The 14,126-nt window shown below is 48.4% G+C and overlaps 1 protein-coding gene across 5 annotated transcripts in view; it reads right to left on the reverse strand.

Moving 5' to 3' along the window:
- Positions 1–14,126, reverse strand: part of BRD3 (bromodomain containing 3) — a 55,476-nt gene that overhangs the window by 11,703 nt on the left and 29,647 nt on the right. For all 5 annotated transcript variants that reach the window (XM_059715663.1, XM_059715661.1, XM_059715662.1 and 2 more), the window contains 4 exons: positions 12,686–12,823; positions 11,170–11,317; positions 9,630–9,844; positions 7,394–7,765 (listed from right to left, as the gene is read on the reverse strand). In XM_059715663.1, the coding sequence (XP_059571646.1) occupies positions 7,394–7,765; positions 9,630–9,844; positions 11,170–11,317; positions 12,686–12,823 (873 nt within the window). The remainder of the gene's footprint in view (positions 1–7,393; positions 7,766–9,629; positions 9,845–11,169; positions 11,318–12,685; positions 12,824–14,126) is intronic.

The raw sequence follows: 14,126 nt of genomic DNA on the forward strand, positions 1-14,126 counted from the left end.
AAAACAACGGCTTTTGAGCCCAAAGTGCATTTTAATCCGTGGATTTTTGTCGCTGCAAAAAACAAAACAAAAAAACCTCACACAAGACAAAACCCACTGGGCAAAAATGTCTTTAGTGATGGCACTACCTTCGGAGATACGGCGGTGATGGAGGAGGCGAGGTTTGCAGTTGCAATGTCCGGTCAGAGAAGGAATAGAAAGCGGGGGGTTTCTTACCTGGTATAGACGATGGACAAATGATTAAACTACAGCAAGTTAACAAGAGGCAGGGACTTGCCATGAAAAGCAGTTGCATGCTCCGTGGCGAGGGAAAGCTATCCCGAGGCAGCCCAGCCCAGAATGAAACAGGGCTCAGCTGCCCACTTTTGCTTACCACAAGGCAAGAGCAGGCAGACGGGCAATTACCCGAGTGCCAGCTGCTGCTTGGATGTTTTGCGTCCTCTTTTAACTTGCTGCAATTCGATTCTCCGTCCGCGCTTTTAGGGACCCGGCTTTCCCCAACTTTCCCGTTGCCCCCTTTCACAATCCCAGCCCTGGAGCTTAAGGGACCTTTCATATCCACGATCTGATGAGGTGGGACCGCAGCGTGCGGCTTTACAGACAGCACTTGGAGCCCGGCCGCGGAACGTCGCTACGCCCCATCATCTGAGCGGGGCTTCGACGTTTCCCATGCCCTGCTCGCTATCTACATGGCTTGTCTCCTCAAGAAATGCCGCTTTGTAAGTGCGGCGTTTTACACCTCAAGAGAAAACCGCCTCCCCAACAGGCAAAATTAAGGGAACGCTGAAAAGCCATCTCTGCCTTCAAAACACTCAACTCGGCTGCTTGGAGACTGCAGCAATTTGCTGCAAGAAAATTAATGGAGTAGCATGCCTAGCTCCCCAGGGGACAATCCTTCATCCTGAAGGCGAGCGCTTCACATAAATCTTCTTATATGGCAAGAACTGGGGCTTGTTTGCTACCCTGTAAATAAAAGCCAGCGACATCCATATGTCTGCCTTGGCTGACGAGGAACGTGACCTGATGGCCACAGGAAAAGACTGAAAGTCAGCCGATTCGGGTGCTGCTCTGCGCAATCCTGGACACAACCTTGCCCCCCTAGACCCATGCTAACGGGAGATAACACTGCAGGCTTGTTGGACGGGCTGGCTAACGTTCGTCCTTTGCAGAGAGGTACGGAAGTGCCAAGTGTTAGTCCAGGCTCTACGGCGATCGTTTAAGCTATTGCAGTATAATGACCAAATAACCTGCGGCATCCTCAGCATACTTACAATTTAATCCATTCCTGTCATTGATCCAGTCCGCTCCAGAACCCCCCTCAGCTTATATCCTTCCTTCTGTCCACTCCACCAAACAGCTCCGTGCTCCGAGGACCATGGAGGAATTACACCCTCTAAGGCGTCCGTTCTTCTTTGGGATGCTCGTGGAGTTCACCCTGGTACGTGCTCATTAATAATGGGAACCGCTACAGTGCCGTATCCCATACAGACCCCTCAACTCCCTCGGCTCTCCCCCTCCGTTTCGACCCAGCCGTCCCTGCACTACTCTCCCCATCAGACGTATAGCTACTCTCTCCACCAGGTTCAGCTTCCCAAATCAGCCGCCTTGCCAAAGACAGCTCAGGCCCATTTCTTTTCCTCTCTGCCTTCTTGGAGACACAGCCATAACTCTCAACCTGCTGGCATCCTCACCTCCGAGTCCACGAGCTTTACCAACAATACCTGGGCTTGCTGCAAAGAAATGCCTCCCCGGACTTGAAAAATCAACCCTTAATCATCCAAGCAACAGAAGTTTCCAGGGCACCTACAACAGTTGCTAACCAGATTTCTTTCTACATTATGCACTCAGCATTTGTTTAAAGGAATAGGTGTCGTGGTCTTCACACCAAAACTGTCAGGACCACCGAGATGAATCAACACCTTGCAGCAGGTAAAGCCCTCTAGCTCTTAAGATACTCTGTTAGCTGCGAGTTGCTCGTGTATATTATTCCTACACCGTCACCACAATGCACAATACCCTTCCCTGGGAAATCAGGTTCCCTCAACCTGGAGGAAGAGTAAAATGTTTCAGAAGAAAGTAATACCAGGCAGGGCTTCAAAAAGAGACCTTATTATTACAAAAAAACCCCAACCCCTACCATATTTACTCAAATATAAGAGAATCCTGATTATGACACCCCCACAAAAAATTCAATTGTATATATGGAAAATGTATACATTTGTTATAATTTTCCAGGTATAGAATCTAATTATTGGAGGTTTGCCTTAAATTTGTCCCTTTCCCACTGCTACAGCAGAGAAAATAAATCTGGGGGGGGGAGTGTTGCATGGCCCCTTTGTCCTCTGCCCCCTCAACTTCATCCTCTTGCAGCCCCTCTCCATCCCTTGCTGTCTCACGCTGCCCCCCCCTGAGCATGGGGAAGTGAGGGGCAAATTTCAAAGTGCTGATTTTGAAATGAGCACACCTCTAGTTACTTGAAAGTAGGCAAATTACTACAGGTACCATAGACTTTGTTCAGCCACGAATGAGTCATTTGACTTTTTCTGAAACTTCTGCAAGTTTTAGCACAGCTACTCCATAAACACACTTTCAAGCAGAACTTTTATACTTACTTACATATAGTACAAACTTTTTTATTTTTATTTCATGCCTTAAGCCAAATTAGCCAAATCAGTTCCAAACTCCATTGACTGAGCAGAGTTAGAGTTGTTCAGGTCTGTGTTGCGGTACCACCAGCTCGTATCCTACCTCCCAGACTCACTGGTCTTGGGTTTCAGATACTCCCAAATCCATGGCAGGCATCCTACGTGCAAGCCCCAAGCCCAGAAACCTTGGGATTCAGATGCTCCGTAGTTTCGGCTGCCCCTAACCAAAAGGCTGTAGGAACACGATGGAGGGAAAACCCAAGAGCAACCCCCCATTGCCATAAAATGTATAACCGAGATCTTCCCATCGGGAAGCTACAGCAGACTCTCGTAGGAGTGCCCATCCACAATGCAATGGGCAGGTTTCCACCCTCAATTACATCAAGTCATTCAAGGCTGGAAAGAAGGGGATCTCCCCTGCCAAATACAGTAAAACCACTTGGGCCAACAGCAACATCATGCTATCGCCCCTGCTGGGTAAGTGTATATATAGTGTGTCTATGTGTGTGTATATATACATCTCACTGTATTATATACTGTATATATTATACACACACACTATATTGTATATATTATATATAGGTATACAGTGATATATCATGGATTAGTGCCATGGGCACTACAATATATCTTATTCATATAGGCTAAATTAACCTATCTTTGTGACAGGTTCTCATAAGTATGTTTGCCCAATATGGGCCATGTGTTTTATAGTCTTGCTCAGTACTGGCTGCATTTAATCAACTTCATAGTTGGTTTCCGTTATTCAGCACATGCTGCTTTAGGCAGCAGTTTAATGATAATGTATTTAATGAGGTTTGCTTGTCTGTGGATATTGGACAAGGAGCTTCCCCCCCACATTTATTGGGGAATAAAACCTCATTTAATATTTGAGTAACTACAGCACTATATGAAAGTCAGCTCCGGCATCTATGCATATAAAGGATTATGCAGCAGCCATGACTTGTCTCACATCTTCTACACAGCTGTAAGCAAGGGGCAGAACACCACTCAGTTGCTTAAACAGTGCAATCAGATCAAAGAAAGGACTCAAGGTCCATAAGAACATGGATTGAAAGGAAGGAGCTGAGCATCAATGCAAAGCCAGACAAAAACCAGAGATGTCTACATCTTAATAGCACACAACTTGTCTAAAGCATTGTACTCCTATATAATCCTTGGACAAAACCCTGGCCTTGCTAGAAGCAACGATAACGTTGCCATTGATTTCAACAGAGTCAGAATGTCACTCCTCTTTCTTCCTACTTGCCTTCTTCACATGCCATAAAACTAAGACAAGCAGACTTGAATGCGCTCAGTGCCTTGCCGGCTCAAGGAGGCCATATAAAGTCTTGTTGGTGTTAATGTACTGCCTGAGTGGGTTAGTCAAGGGACACTTGGCTACCTATGATTTAGGGACTGTTCTGTGCAGACTACTAGGGAAGATGCTACCAATAGCCAAAATAATCCTATTACTACAATTACAATCAGTGTCGTGCAAGCTGTAAAGGCTTGAGGTAGAAACAAATATCCTCCCCAACTCCCATTAAATCCATCCGGTATCTTCACCCCCTTGCGAGATGGACGGTGGCATGCGAGCTAGTAATACTGTGGACACAGCACATGCAGTTTACTGAGCAGTGGACATCCAGCCAGCCTAAGTGCTTCATAATTAGCCAGCCCAACCACATCCGCAGCTGCTCCAAGAGGACCCAAGAAGGAGCACTCAAATACCAATAAGAAAGTCCCAATTGGGGCCCCATCCTGCTGGCTGTGCCACGAACAAGAGTTTTGCCACTGGCTACGACGAAAACGGGACCTGGTGACATCTGGGAGTGACCCAGTAATGGTCTGGTGATCCAATTTATATGGATGAAGCCTCATAAGTCCCACTGACTTCAATGGGACCCATGCAGGAGATGGAAGACTGTCCTCACAACAGGACACAGCCAAGAGCCTCCACTGCTTATCACCCAAGGACGGCGAGATGCCAGCTACACCTCTCCAGGCTCCTGGGGGAAGGGAAACCTAATAAATAAAACTCTGAAGCCCTGTCCATAGTCAGCACTGAAATGTCTTCCAGTCTCCCAGATTCAATCCAACCTTTTCCAGAGCCGCTACGTGCTGCTGCCCACATCTGGCTTGCAATTCAAGACACCCCCCCAGCCTCCTCTAGTCACCATCCTCTAGCCCATAGTTTCTCAACCTGTGGTACGTGTACCCTGGGGGTATGCGAGACACAGGCAGGGGGTACACGGGTACCCCAACACTCTTTCTCTCATCCCCTTTTCCTCTCAAAACTATGGCAAAAAATTTGGTGCACCGCACATTAAAATTCCCCAGTAATAATTTGGTGTGCCCTCCCCAGTAAGAATTTGGCCCTGGGTTCAGCCCTCCTACCTTTGGGCAACATCACTTCTAGCCCAGGTACATACTTGAGTTGTGCACCCCTGGTGTAAAAAGTGGCCACACCAGATCAGACATCTGTCATATCATGGCCTTATATACACAGCCCTTCTTTCAACATATAGCACACATTAGTGTGTAAATATAAACCCCCCTGGAAAACTGAGTGTTGGGGTACTTATTAACATTTTCAGAAGTTAGGGGGTACTTGCTACTTAAAAGGTTGAGAAACACTGCTCTAGTCCACACCAGCATCCTCCTCACTCGCAAGCTCCACTCTACTTTGCCTCCTTCCAAGAAGTGCTGGAGGCCTTTAGCTCGGGTTGGCTCGGTGGTAAATCTAAAAAGAGAGATGCTGAGTGCAACGATGGCTCTGGCTTAAAGGAGTGAAGGCCCGTGGAAGCTCACAATGCCAGGGCTGGGCCACGACTCCCAAAGGGGCTGCTTGTGGTGTCTCTGCCAGCACGGAGCTGACTGCCCTGGACTCAGCGTTGGAGATCATACTGCTTTGCACTTGGATAAGTGCCTTACAGACTGCTGTCCTCACAACACCCCTGTGAGGTAGGTAAGCATTCGCATACACATTTTACAGAGCGCAGGGAGGAAACTGAGGCACAGGAAGGTGAAGTCACTCATCCAAGCCCTTGGTGTCAGAGATAGGGTCAGGAACGTTAGCACCTAGCCTCACGTACAGCGTAGCAGGCCACACTGACAAAATGCCCACCTCTTAGGGAGAACATCCTGCTGTAGTACCCCCAAACTATAGCATTGTTACAGCATGATGTAGTGTGCTGGACCATGGCTACAGTGCTTACAGAGACTGGGGCACATCTGCCAAGGTACTTAAATAGATTTCATAGATTTCATAGACATTAGGGCTGGAAGGGACCTCGGAAGATCATCGAGTCCAGCCCCCCGCCCAAAGGGCAGGACGTCAGCTGGGGTCATAGGATCCCAGCAAGATAAGCATCCAGTTTCATCTTGAAGGCGTTCAATGAAGGCGCTTGAACAACCTCCGGTGGCAGGCTGTTCCAGACCTTGGGGGCTTGGACAGGAAAGAAATTCTTCCTTATGTCCAGCCTGAAACGATCTTGTAGTAGTTTGTGACCATTCGACCTCGTCATCCCTTGGGGCGCTCTGGTGAACAAACGTTCCCCCAGATACTGGTGGTCACCCCTGATAAACTTGTAGGTGGCCATCAGATCACCCCTGAGCCTGCGCTTTTCCAGGCTAAAGAGCCCCAGGGCTCTCAGCCTGTCATCGTAGGGTCTGCTTCCCTGACCTCTGATCATGCGCGTGGCTCTTCTCTGGACTCTCTCAAGCTTCTCCACATCCTTTTTGAATTGTGGAGCCCAAAACTGGACGCAGTACTCCAGCTGCGGCCTCACTAAGGCCGAGTACAGGGGGAGAATGACGTCCCGGGATTTGCTTGAGAAGCATCTATGGATGCAAGCCAGCGTTTTGGTTGCTTTACTAGCCGCAGCATCGCATTGCAGGCTCATGTTCATGCAATGACAGAGACTGGGGCGCATTGTTGGTCTTACATCACATGGGTATTTTAGAAAGCATCATTCACTGGCTTCACCCAGAGAAGACCCTCGACGTAACAGCAAAAGCTAGCAGAAACAGCCTTAGCCTCCTGCACATGGAGGAACATCTCACCTCTGCCAACTGAGAGTCCTACAGCCAGCTGACCGGCAAAACAGCAGTAGCAATCTGGAGCCCTAAAGATGAGAAGGCAGAATAGGAAACCTTCAAGGATACTCCAGAAGGATTCAGAGAAACCTTTACTCCCCTAAATAAAAGCATCCTGCAGATTGGACCATAACAAGGTAAGCTGAAAGAGCTGCCTTTGAAAGAGGCAGCCGGGAACTACCGCCAACTCGTAATACTGCTACATTTGCAAGATCAGCCACCGTCCAACGACCAGGTCATGTTCAGCTCCCATGTGAAGTCCCACAACATAGGGCCATACAAAGCCAAACCAGTAACAGAGAGGAAGGTAGTGGTTGCTGTATATATGGTGCCCTAGTGATGAAACCCTGTAAAACACTGCTCATCAGCACTTCAGAGCCTGCCGCATTGGTTTAAACAGCCAGACTATCTGCAAAGAGAGCGGCTAGCATCCGATTGTCTGGAATAGAGAGCAGGGGAAACTGTTCCAGGACATGGAGAAAGGGAAACCAAATGGTAAAACCTCCAAATGTTCCACACCTCAGGTTAATTTTCCACCACCCCTCCCCGGCCAAGTGCTGCCCCTCTTCAAGAGCTCTTGCCCATCTTATATTCGCCACCAGAGGAGTTAAGGCACCCTATAAAAGAGGTGGTAAACGTGGACATACTTTAACAGTACTGAGATCCATAGGGTGTTTGATAATATCGTGATAGTCATGTAATTCCAAGGCCTCTGCATCGACAGGCTTGTAAAAGGGCCATGCGTAGGCAGCGTGTTTCTTAGAGAGCATCTCCTTGAGGATGCTGTCACAGTACTTGAGGTGCTCAGAGAGTTTGCCCTTCTTCCCCGCGTGCTGCGGGACCTCCCCATCCTCGAGGTCTTTCTTTGGTGGTTTGATGGGTCGGCCGCCGCTCTCGCGCCGCGCGACCACTTTCGCCTGCTTCGGGTCGGACAACGGCGTGGGCGACTCGCTCCGGCTGGCAGTGATGGCGGACGTGGTGGGGGTGGTCGTGTCTGCTTTTCGCTTCACTCCCTTTTTCTGAAAGGTGAGAGAGCAGACAGAGGTTGTGAATGTTTGTCCAGCCAACAGCCTACGTAAGCAGGTGCCAACCGGGGGCCTGACACTGGCACAAGTCCCGGGGCCTCAATATCCGCCCCCCATCCCGATATCACAGGTGTTAAGTGATAGGAGAAGCAAACCCTTGGGCATTACTACAATGAAGCAAATGGAGCTGGACACTAACATGCAAGGTCAGGCCCTATTTTGTAACCTGGCACGTTCACTGAAGGCTTGCGAGTTATGACACCTGTATTCAGGAGAACTACACCGGGTAGTTAATGCCCGATGCAGGACAGCAAGCACTTCACGGTCTGGCCCCAAGCAAAACAAACCACATACAGGCCATGAAGACCCACAGTGCAATTCCTCCTGTCCTCTTCTCCCCAGCAGCTCTTATTCCTCTGAAAAAAACTAGCTTTCCTTGTGAATCTGGTGGGGAGAAGAGCATTTTGCAGCAGTGACCGCTTTGAAGTGTTACTTCAACCACTCTAATTTTGGTTGCTTCTGTAACGTGGAAGGGAAATATGCCTATGTACAAGCTGATCCTGAGCAAAAGAGTTGCTTGTTCATGGATTATATCAGGATTAAAAAAAGGACTTTGTGGGGGGAAACAGGAGGGAAAGGAGGGAGGGAATACCTGAAGCAATCTCTTCCTCCTCCATTCCTAAATGGAAGCTGCATTTGGGGAAGGAAGAAAGCTCTGTGCCCCTAACTCCTGCAGCTGCAACGTTACCTCAACTTGTGGCATTAATTTGAAAACTTATGACACAGGTAGCTCCAGCACGATGGTGCCCTCTTTGATTAGAGGGTAGCATGCAAAAAGCTTTCACACTGTAGTACCCCATTAATAGCAACGCCGCTTAACTATATTTGGATCTCACCCGGCACACGTTCGTTAGCCTCTGGGTGGTATCGGCTTATAAACAACGAATAATTCCAGATTATTGTTGTTTATAACTCTACAAATAATTATACCTAGCTCTCATCTAGCATTTCCAGTGAGTAGGTCTCCAAGCGCTTCACAGAGGTGCTCAGAATCCATCTCCCCATTTTACAGATGGGGAAACTGAAATAGAGAGGACAAGTGACCTGCCCATGGTCACCCAGCAGGCCAGCAGCAGAGGCAAGAAAACAAGTCAGGTCTCCTGAGTCTCCATGCAGCATCGTTTGCTAGGCAACTCTGCCTCTCCAGTCAGCACCAAGAGTTTGCAGTTAAATTTCAAGCAGGAAAGAAATCTTTGGGTTCCCAAGCCATATTACCATTGCATTGCTCCTGATCGTAATGCTGCCCTCCACTAAGCAAGCAAACTGACAACCTGAACTGCACTATGCAGGGACACAACCAGAAGCAGAGCACAGTCAGGAAAGGGGATTTGGGGAGTGGAACTTGCTCCTCACAGTGACAGTACTGGTTTGAAATGGGCAGACAATGCCAATACCCTCTACCGGGAGATCCAGCCTGAAGGCATCACTGAGGCACGACTCCCAGTGCCTACATTAGAGGCAAGACTGCAGGGCTGGACTCTTACTGAACTGCGCAGTGGCGCTGGAAAGGCCTTCACCTATTCTTTAAGCTCGATTCTGCAAACTTTATATTATTTAGGTTTGATTCTGCAAACCGTAAAGGGACAAGTCTACCAAACTCTTGCAAAGGAGAGATTCCTTGGACAGAGGTGGGATTCAGGCTTGTGACCTCCAAAAGGCTTTAACTTCAGTGATGGCTGGAGAGCTGGCAAGGCAAACGCAAATGGAAACGACTTGTTTCTAACCAGCGGTTATGGCACCATGCCGCCTACCGCGACTGCGGATCCCAGAGAGAAAGGGCCTTGGACTTCTGGATTACCTTGACTACCGGTGGCGTCGGAGGAACCACCGGCATGATCGGCGCGGCGGGAGGAGGGGGAGCGGCGGCGGGAGGGGCAGTGACAGGCGGGACGTTTGCAGTGATGGTTGGCACTGGCGTGGCAGCGATAACCGGCGTCTGCGACACGGCGGGAGGGACGTTCTGGAAAGGGGCCGGCGGGGAGACAGAGGACACGGCTGCTGCCTGCTGTGCTCCTTTGGGACAACAAGATTCAACGTGAGTGATGTAGCAGCCATGCTCAACAGGAGGGGCTGTTGCCTCCAGATACTATGGGAAGTGACAGGCCCTTCCGCTGTCGGGAGTCCCACACGCAAGCCAAGCCCGGTCCCAGAACAGCACCGTCTCTAGTACCCCCCCGACAGCCTGCGCTGAGCAAAGCAGCGAGGGACTGGGGGGAAAAATCCAACTGGATTCAATCCGGCTTTGCTTTGAACCTGATCTCCTGTCCTGCCCCCGTTATACAGATGCAGGCTTCTACCCACTACACAGCGCGGCATTTTAGGAGGTGCAAAGGTTCAAAAAGAGGGGGAATATTCACGGCAATATTTCCTACCAGGCTAAAGTGATACGCATCTTTTGCATTTTTGCAACAACTCTCGCCAAAGGGTCCTCACAAGCACATCACCCCACGTGTAACAGCATCCCTGCAAAGTTTTAGCTGTGCTTGACACAGGGAAACTGAGGCACAAACGGGATTTGGGGAATTTGCCCAAAGCTGCAAGTTGGAGCTGTTTAACACAAAGACTTGCAGCTGTACAAATTGGGGGTTGGATCCCATGCTCAGCTAAACTAGCACAAACCCTAGCGTGGGCAATCTGATTTCAGTGGAAAGGCAGCTTACCACAAACGAGCCTTCGGATTGATCCAAATCACCCTAATTAGAAACAGACCCACTTCCAACTGACCTAAGCGCGCTCGCACCATCTTCTGAACTATCTTAACCCAACAGTTTTTAAAGCACCTCTCTCATTACCCTGGTGCCAATCTGGGTGTAGACAGGAAAGCAAGCCAGGGACTTAGGGTGCTTGGAAGGATTTAAGAGACCTGGTCCAAGTCCCTGCTTTGCTACACATTTCCTGTGTGACCATGGGCTAATCACATAGGGTGCAAAGGTATTTAGGTACCTAGCCCCCATAGAAATCAATGGGCGTGAGGCACCTAAGCAACTCCGTAGAGCTGGATCCTACTTGCTTCATACCTCAGTTTCCCAGCTGTACAATGGGGGAAACAGCACTGCCCCACTTCACAGGGATGCTGTGAGGATGAACGTAGGACAGCCTGCAAGCTGCTGAGGCAGTTTTGTTACAAGAGCCATGCGAATGTCTTATGCAAACAGACAAGCCCCGAATCGGTGGGTGAGCAGGATCCAGATGACTTTGGCCCAGCTGCATTGTCCTAAGCGTGAGGCCGTGCTCCTTTCCTATCCTCCTCCATGTTTGACTAGTGAGGGAGGGCAGAAGTTAGGTCGGGGACCACCGACAGCCTTCTCGCACCTAAACGAACCTGGTCGGCTACTAACCTGCACTCTGTCCGCTTGCTGCTGGCTTGCGACCTTTGCCTTTTGGAACCGGCGGCAACAATTCAACTTCCTCTTGAGGCATCTGGGCCACTTTCTGCAGAAAAATCTTCTCCAGGGCTTGAGCCATGAGGACGATGTCATCTGTGGGCTGCGGGGGCAGAGAACAAGGCGGCGCTAGCATCGCTCACATCCGAGGAGCACACAGACACGCTGACAACCCTTACAAGTTCATGGTTTCATTCCTCTCTTGGCAGGAGCCTGTCCTGTTTTCCAGGGACTGAAGGCACCAATGTCACGTCATGTCACGGTGCCTTCGGTGCCTGGAAAACAGGACAGGCTCCATAATGCAACATGACAGTATACTCAAATATTTGAAAAGCTGCCATACAGATATGGGAAAACACCTGTTCTCCCCCGCTGCAGGAAGGCAAGACAAGAGGCAGTTTAAAATACAGCAAAGAAGATTTAGACTGACGCTCACAAAACACTTCTTAGTATGAACGATAAGGCAATGGAACAAGTTACCCAGGAAGTTTTGGCATCTCCTTCCCTACGTTTTTTTTTTTCAGATGATGCCAGTAAGCATTTTTCTGGGATGGTTTAGAAACAGCACATCCCACATTTAGGCAGGAGGTTGGACAGTCTCTTCCAACTACCTAACTCTCTCCTAGCTCTGAAAATTAAAATACTGCTTTCCCTCTCTCTCCTTTCTGTCCTGGACTAGCTAGCAAGCTACAGCCTTGAAATACAGGAGAATAAGATGACAGCATCTTGTGGAGCCCAAATCAACGCTGTGCTATATATCAGCTTGGAGGCAACGAGCTGGAACAGATGAGCTCTCATTCCCCCTGCCATGATATCAGAAACAGGTCCCCCCCACTCTGTAGCATAAACTAATTAAATTTGTTTAGTCCAACTTTCTCCCTAGCTGGAGTCAATGATGACAAATGGTCTTCAGAAAACTACTATGAGGAATAAAATGCACTTTAAATACACGAGCACGTACGCGCGCACACACACGCACAATCAATAAGCTACTGACAAAGCGCACAAAAGCTGGCAAGGCAGGGGCAGAACGACTTATGATAGGATTTACCATCCTGCCCCTTGCTGCTAAGAGGGTAATGGTTTTAGTTACCATTTACTAGACAAGGAGACGTAACACTTAGCACTTAGGTTCCACATCACACCTACATAATGACGGACAAGCGCCAGCTAATCAGAAAGACTTCCTAAATGCAATTTGAAGGGCTGAAAAGTCTCAAGTTGCTCAATCCCCAAGATAGGAAGAACTCTACCTACTTTAGAACAGATCAGCATTTATACTGATGCCCGGGAAGAAACATATAAAAACAGCTTTGCTTAAAAAAACGCGACTGCCATCAGCGGCATTTCAAAGCGCGGCAAGAAGGGCTTTGCACACAAAGTTAACCCGAGTTAACTTGGGAGTTATCCCAAGTTAAAATGTTACAGCGTAATAGCCTCACATGCTATACCGATTGCTTGGCTCCTTTACCTTGTTGTAGATATAACAGTTTGTAAACATTGTGTTGAAATCCTGCATACATTCACTGGCACTCCAGTAATAGTTATGTTCCAGCCGCTTCTTGATCGTCCCCATGTCCATCGGGTTTTTGATTATTTTGTGATAATCCTGCTCAAGAAAAAGAAAGAGGCATTAACACCTGACAATACTGGCTCAGAGGGTTTTGTTCAGCGGCAATGATGCACCTTTCTCTGCTTCTGAGCATGCATAAAACACGCTCCTGCTCCTTGCTCAGACTCCTAGGAGAAGCTCTGCTTTCACTTACTCCAAAACCGAGAGCTTTTAACCCATTCTTCACTCGTGAAAAGGGACATTATGAATAAACCTCAGAATTTCTTATGCGAACGTGAATATATAGTCCTCTCCTGCTGAGCAAAAAGGGATTATCTCTGTTTAAAAAGATACATATATAATAATACTGTATTTTGCACATAAAGATCAGGGAAAAATAGGGGTTTTTCCACTAAGCTTTTGGAACCTGGTTTGAATCCTGCTGCTCCCTGCATGGTTATAAATTCACTTGTGGTTTCTAATGCAGAACGGAGGGATACTACATAGCTAAACTGAACCCAGCTGAGAGTCCAGGTTCACTACAGATCAAGGGCATTTTTATATATGGACAACCAGATAGTCGTGTCAGCTGTCTACATTACAACTACAAGGCCTTGAGCCCGGATCAGGTGAGCTCCTAGAAGATGCCATGATGCCAGGTAATGGATGATTGCTAATAGACAAGCTTTCCAGAAGTGGACATTGGACAGATGGGACGCAGCATTGCCTAAAAATCGCAGTGAACAGGCTTCCTGAAAACCTCTCACCCGGGGTCCCCACGTCAGCTGGTGCCTCATCTGGACTGGATTTATGCACCTGCAAATTCTGCAGTGACCCAGGACTGTCCCCCAGAGAAGGGGTTTGAAAACGGTGCCGTTTACCATCAGCGTGAAGGCACCGGGGTGCCTGCATAATCTCTACTCATCTCTGCATCCGATATCAAGGAAAGATTTGAGACACCAACTGCCTCCCTTTGAGGGGCCACTGAGGAAGGAAGGGGAGACTCAGCTCAAGTTTCCCGGCTTGGACCGGCTGCATTTAAACCAGTCTCGAAAAGCAACAATTCTTCCAACCAACCGATTCCTTAAATTTCTCCCCAACCTGCTCTTAGAGCCGCTATAAAAACTCCTCACTAGGAAACTAAATCCATAAAAAGAAGACACCGAGGAGTGAAGCAGCACTGAAATATGGCACAGATGTGCTAAAGCATTTTATTCTTCTGGCCACTACTTTAAATAGAGCCTATTAACATTATGGACTTCAAAAGATCTTGATCCAGTCCATAAAACCGGGTAATAACTTGTGGTAACTAGAGGTCTCCGGAGCTTACATCACAGCATCACGCTGTCTTGAATCATAT

Source organism: Alligator mississippiensis, chromosome 12 (assembly GCF_030867095.1).
Source record: "Alligator mississippiensis isolate rAllMis1 chromosome 12, rAllMis1, whole genome shotgun sequence".
NCBI classification, from domain to species: Eukaryota; Metazoa; Chordata; order Crocodylia; family Alligatoridae; genus Alligator; species Alligator mississippiensis.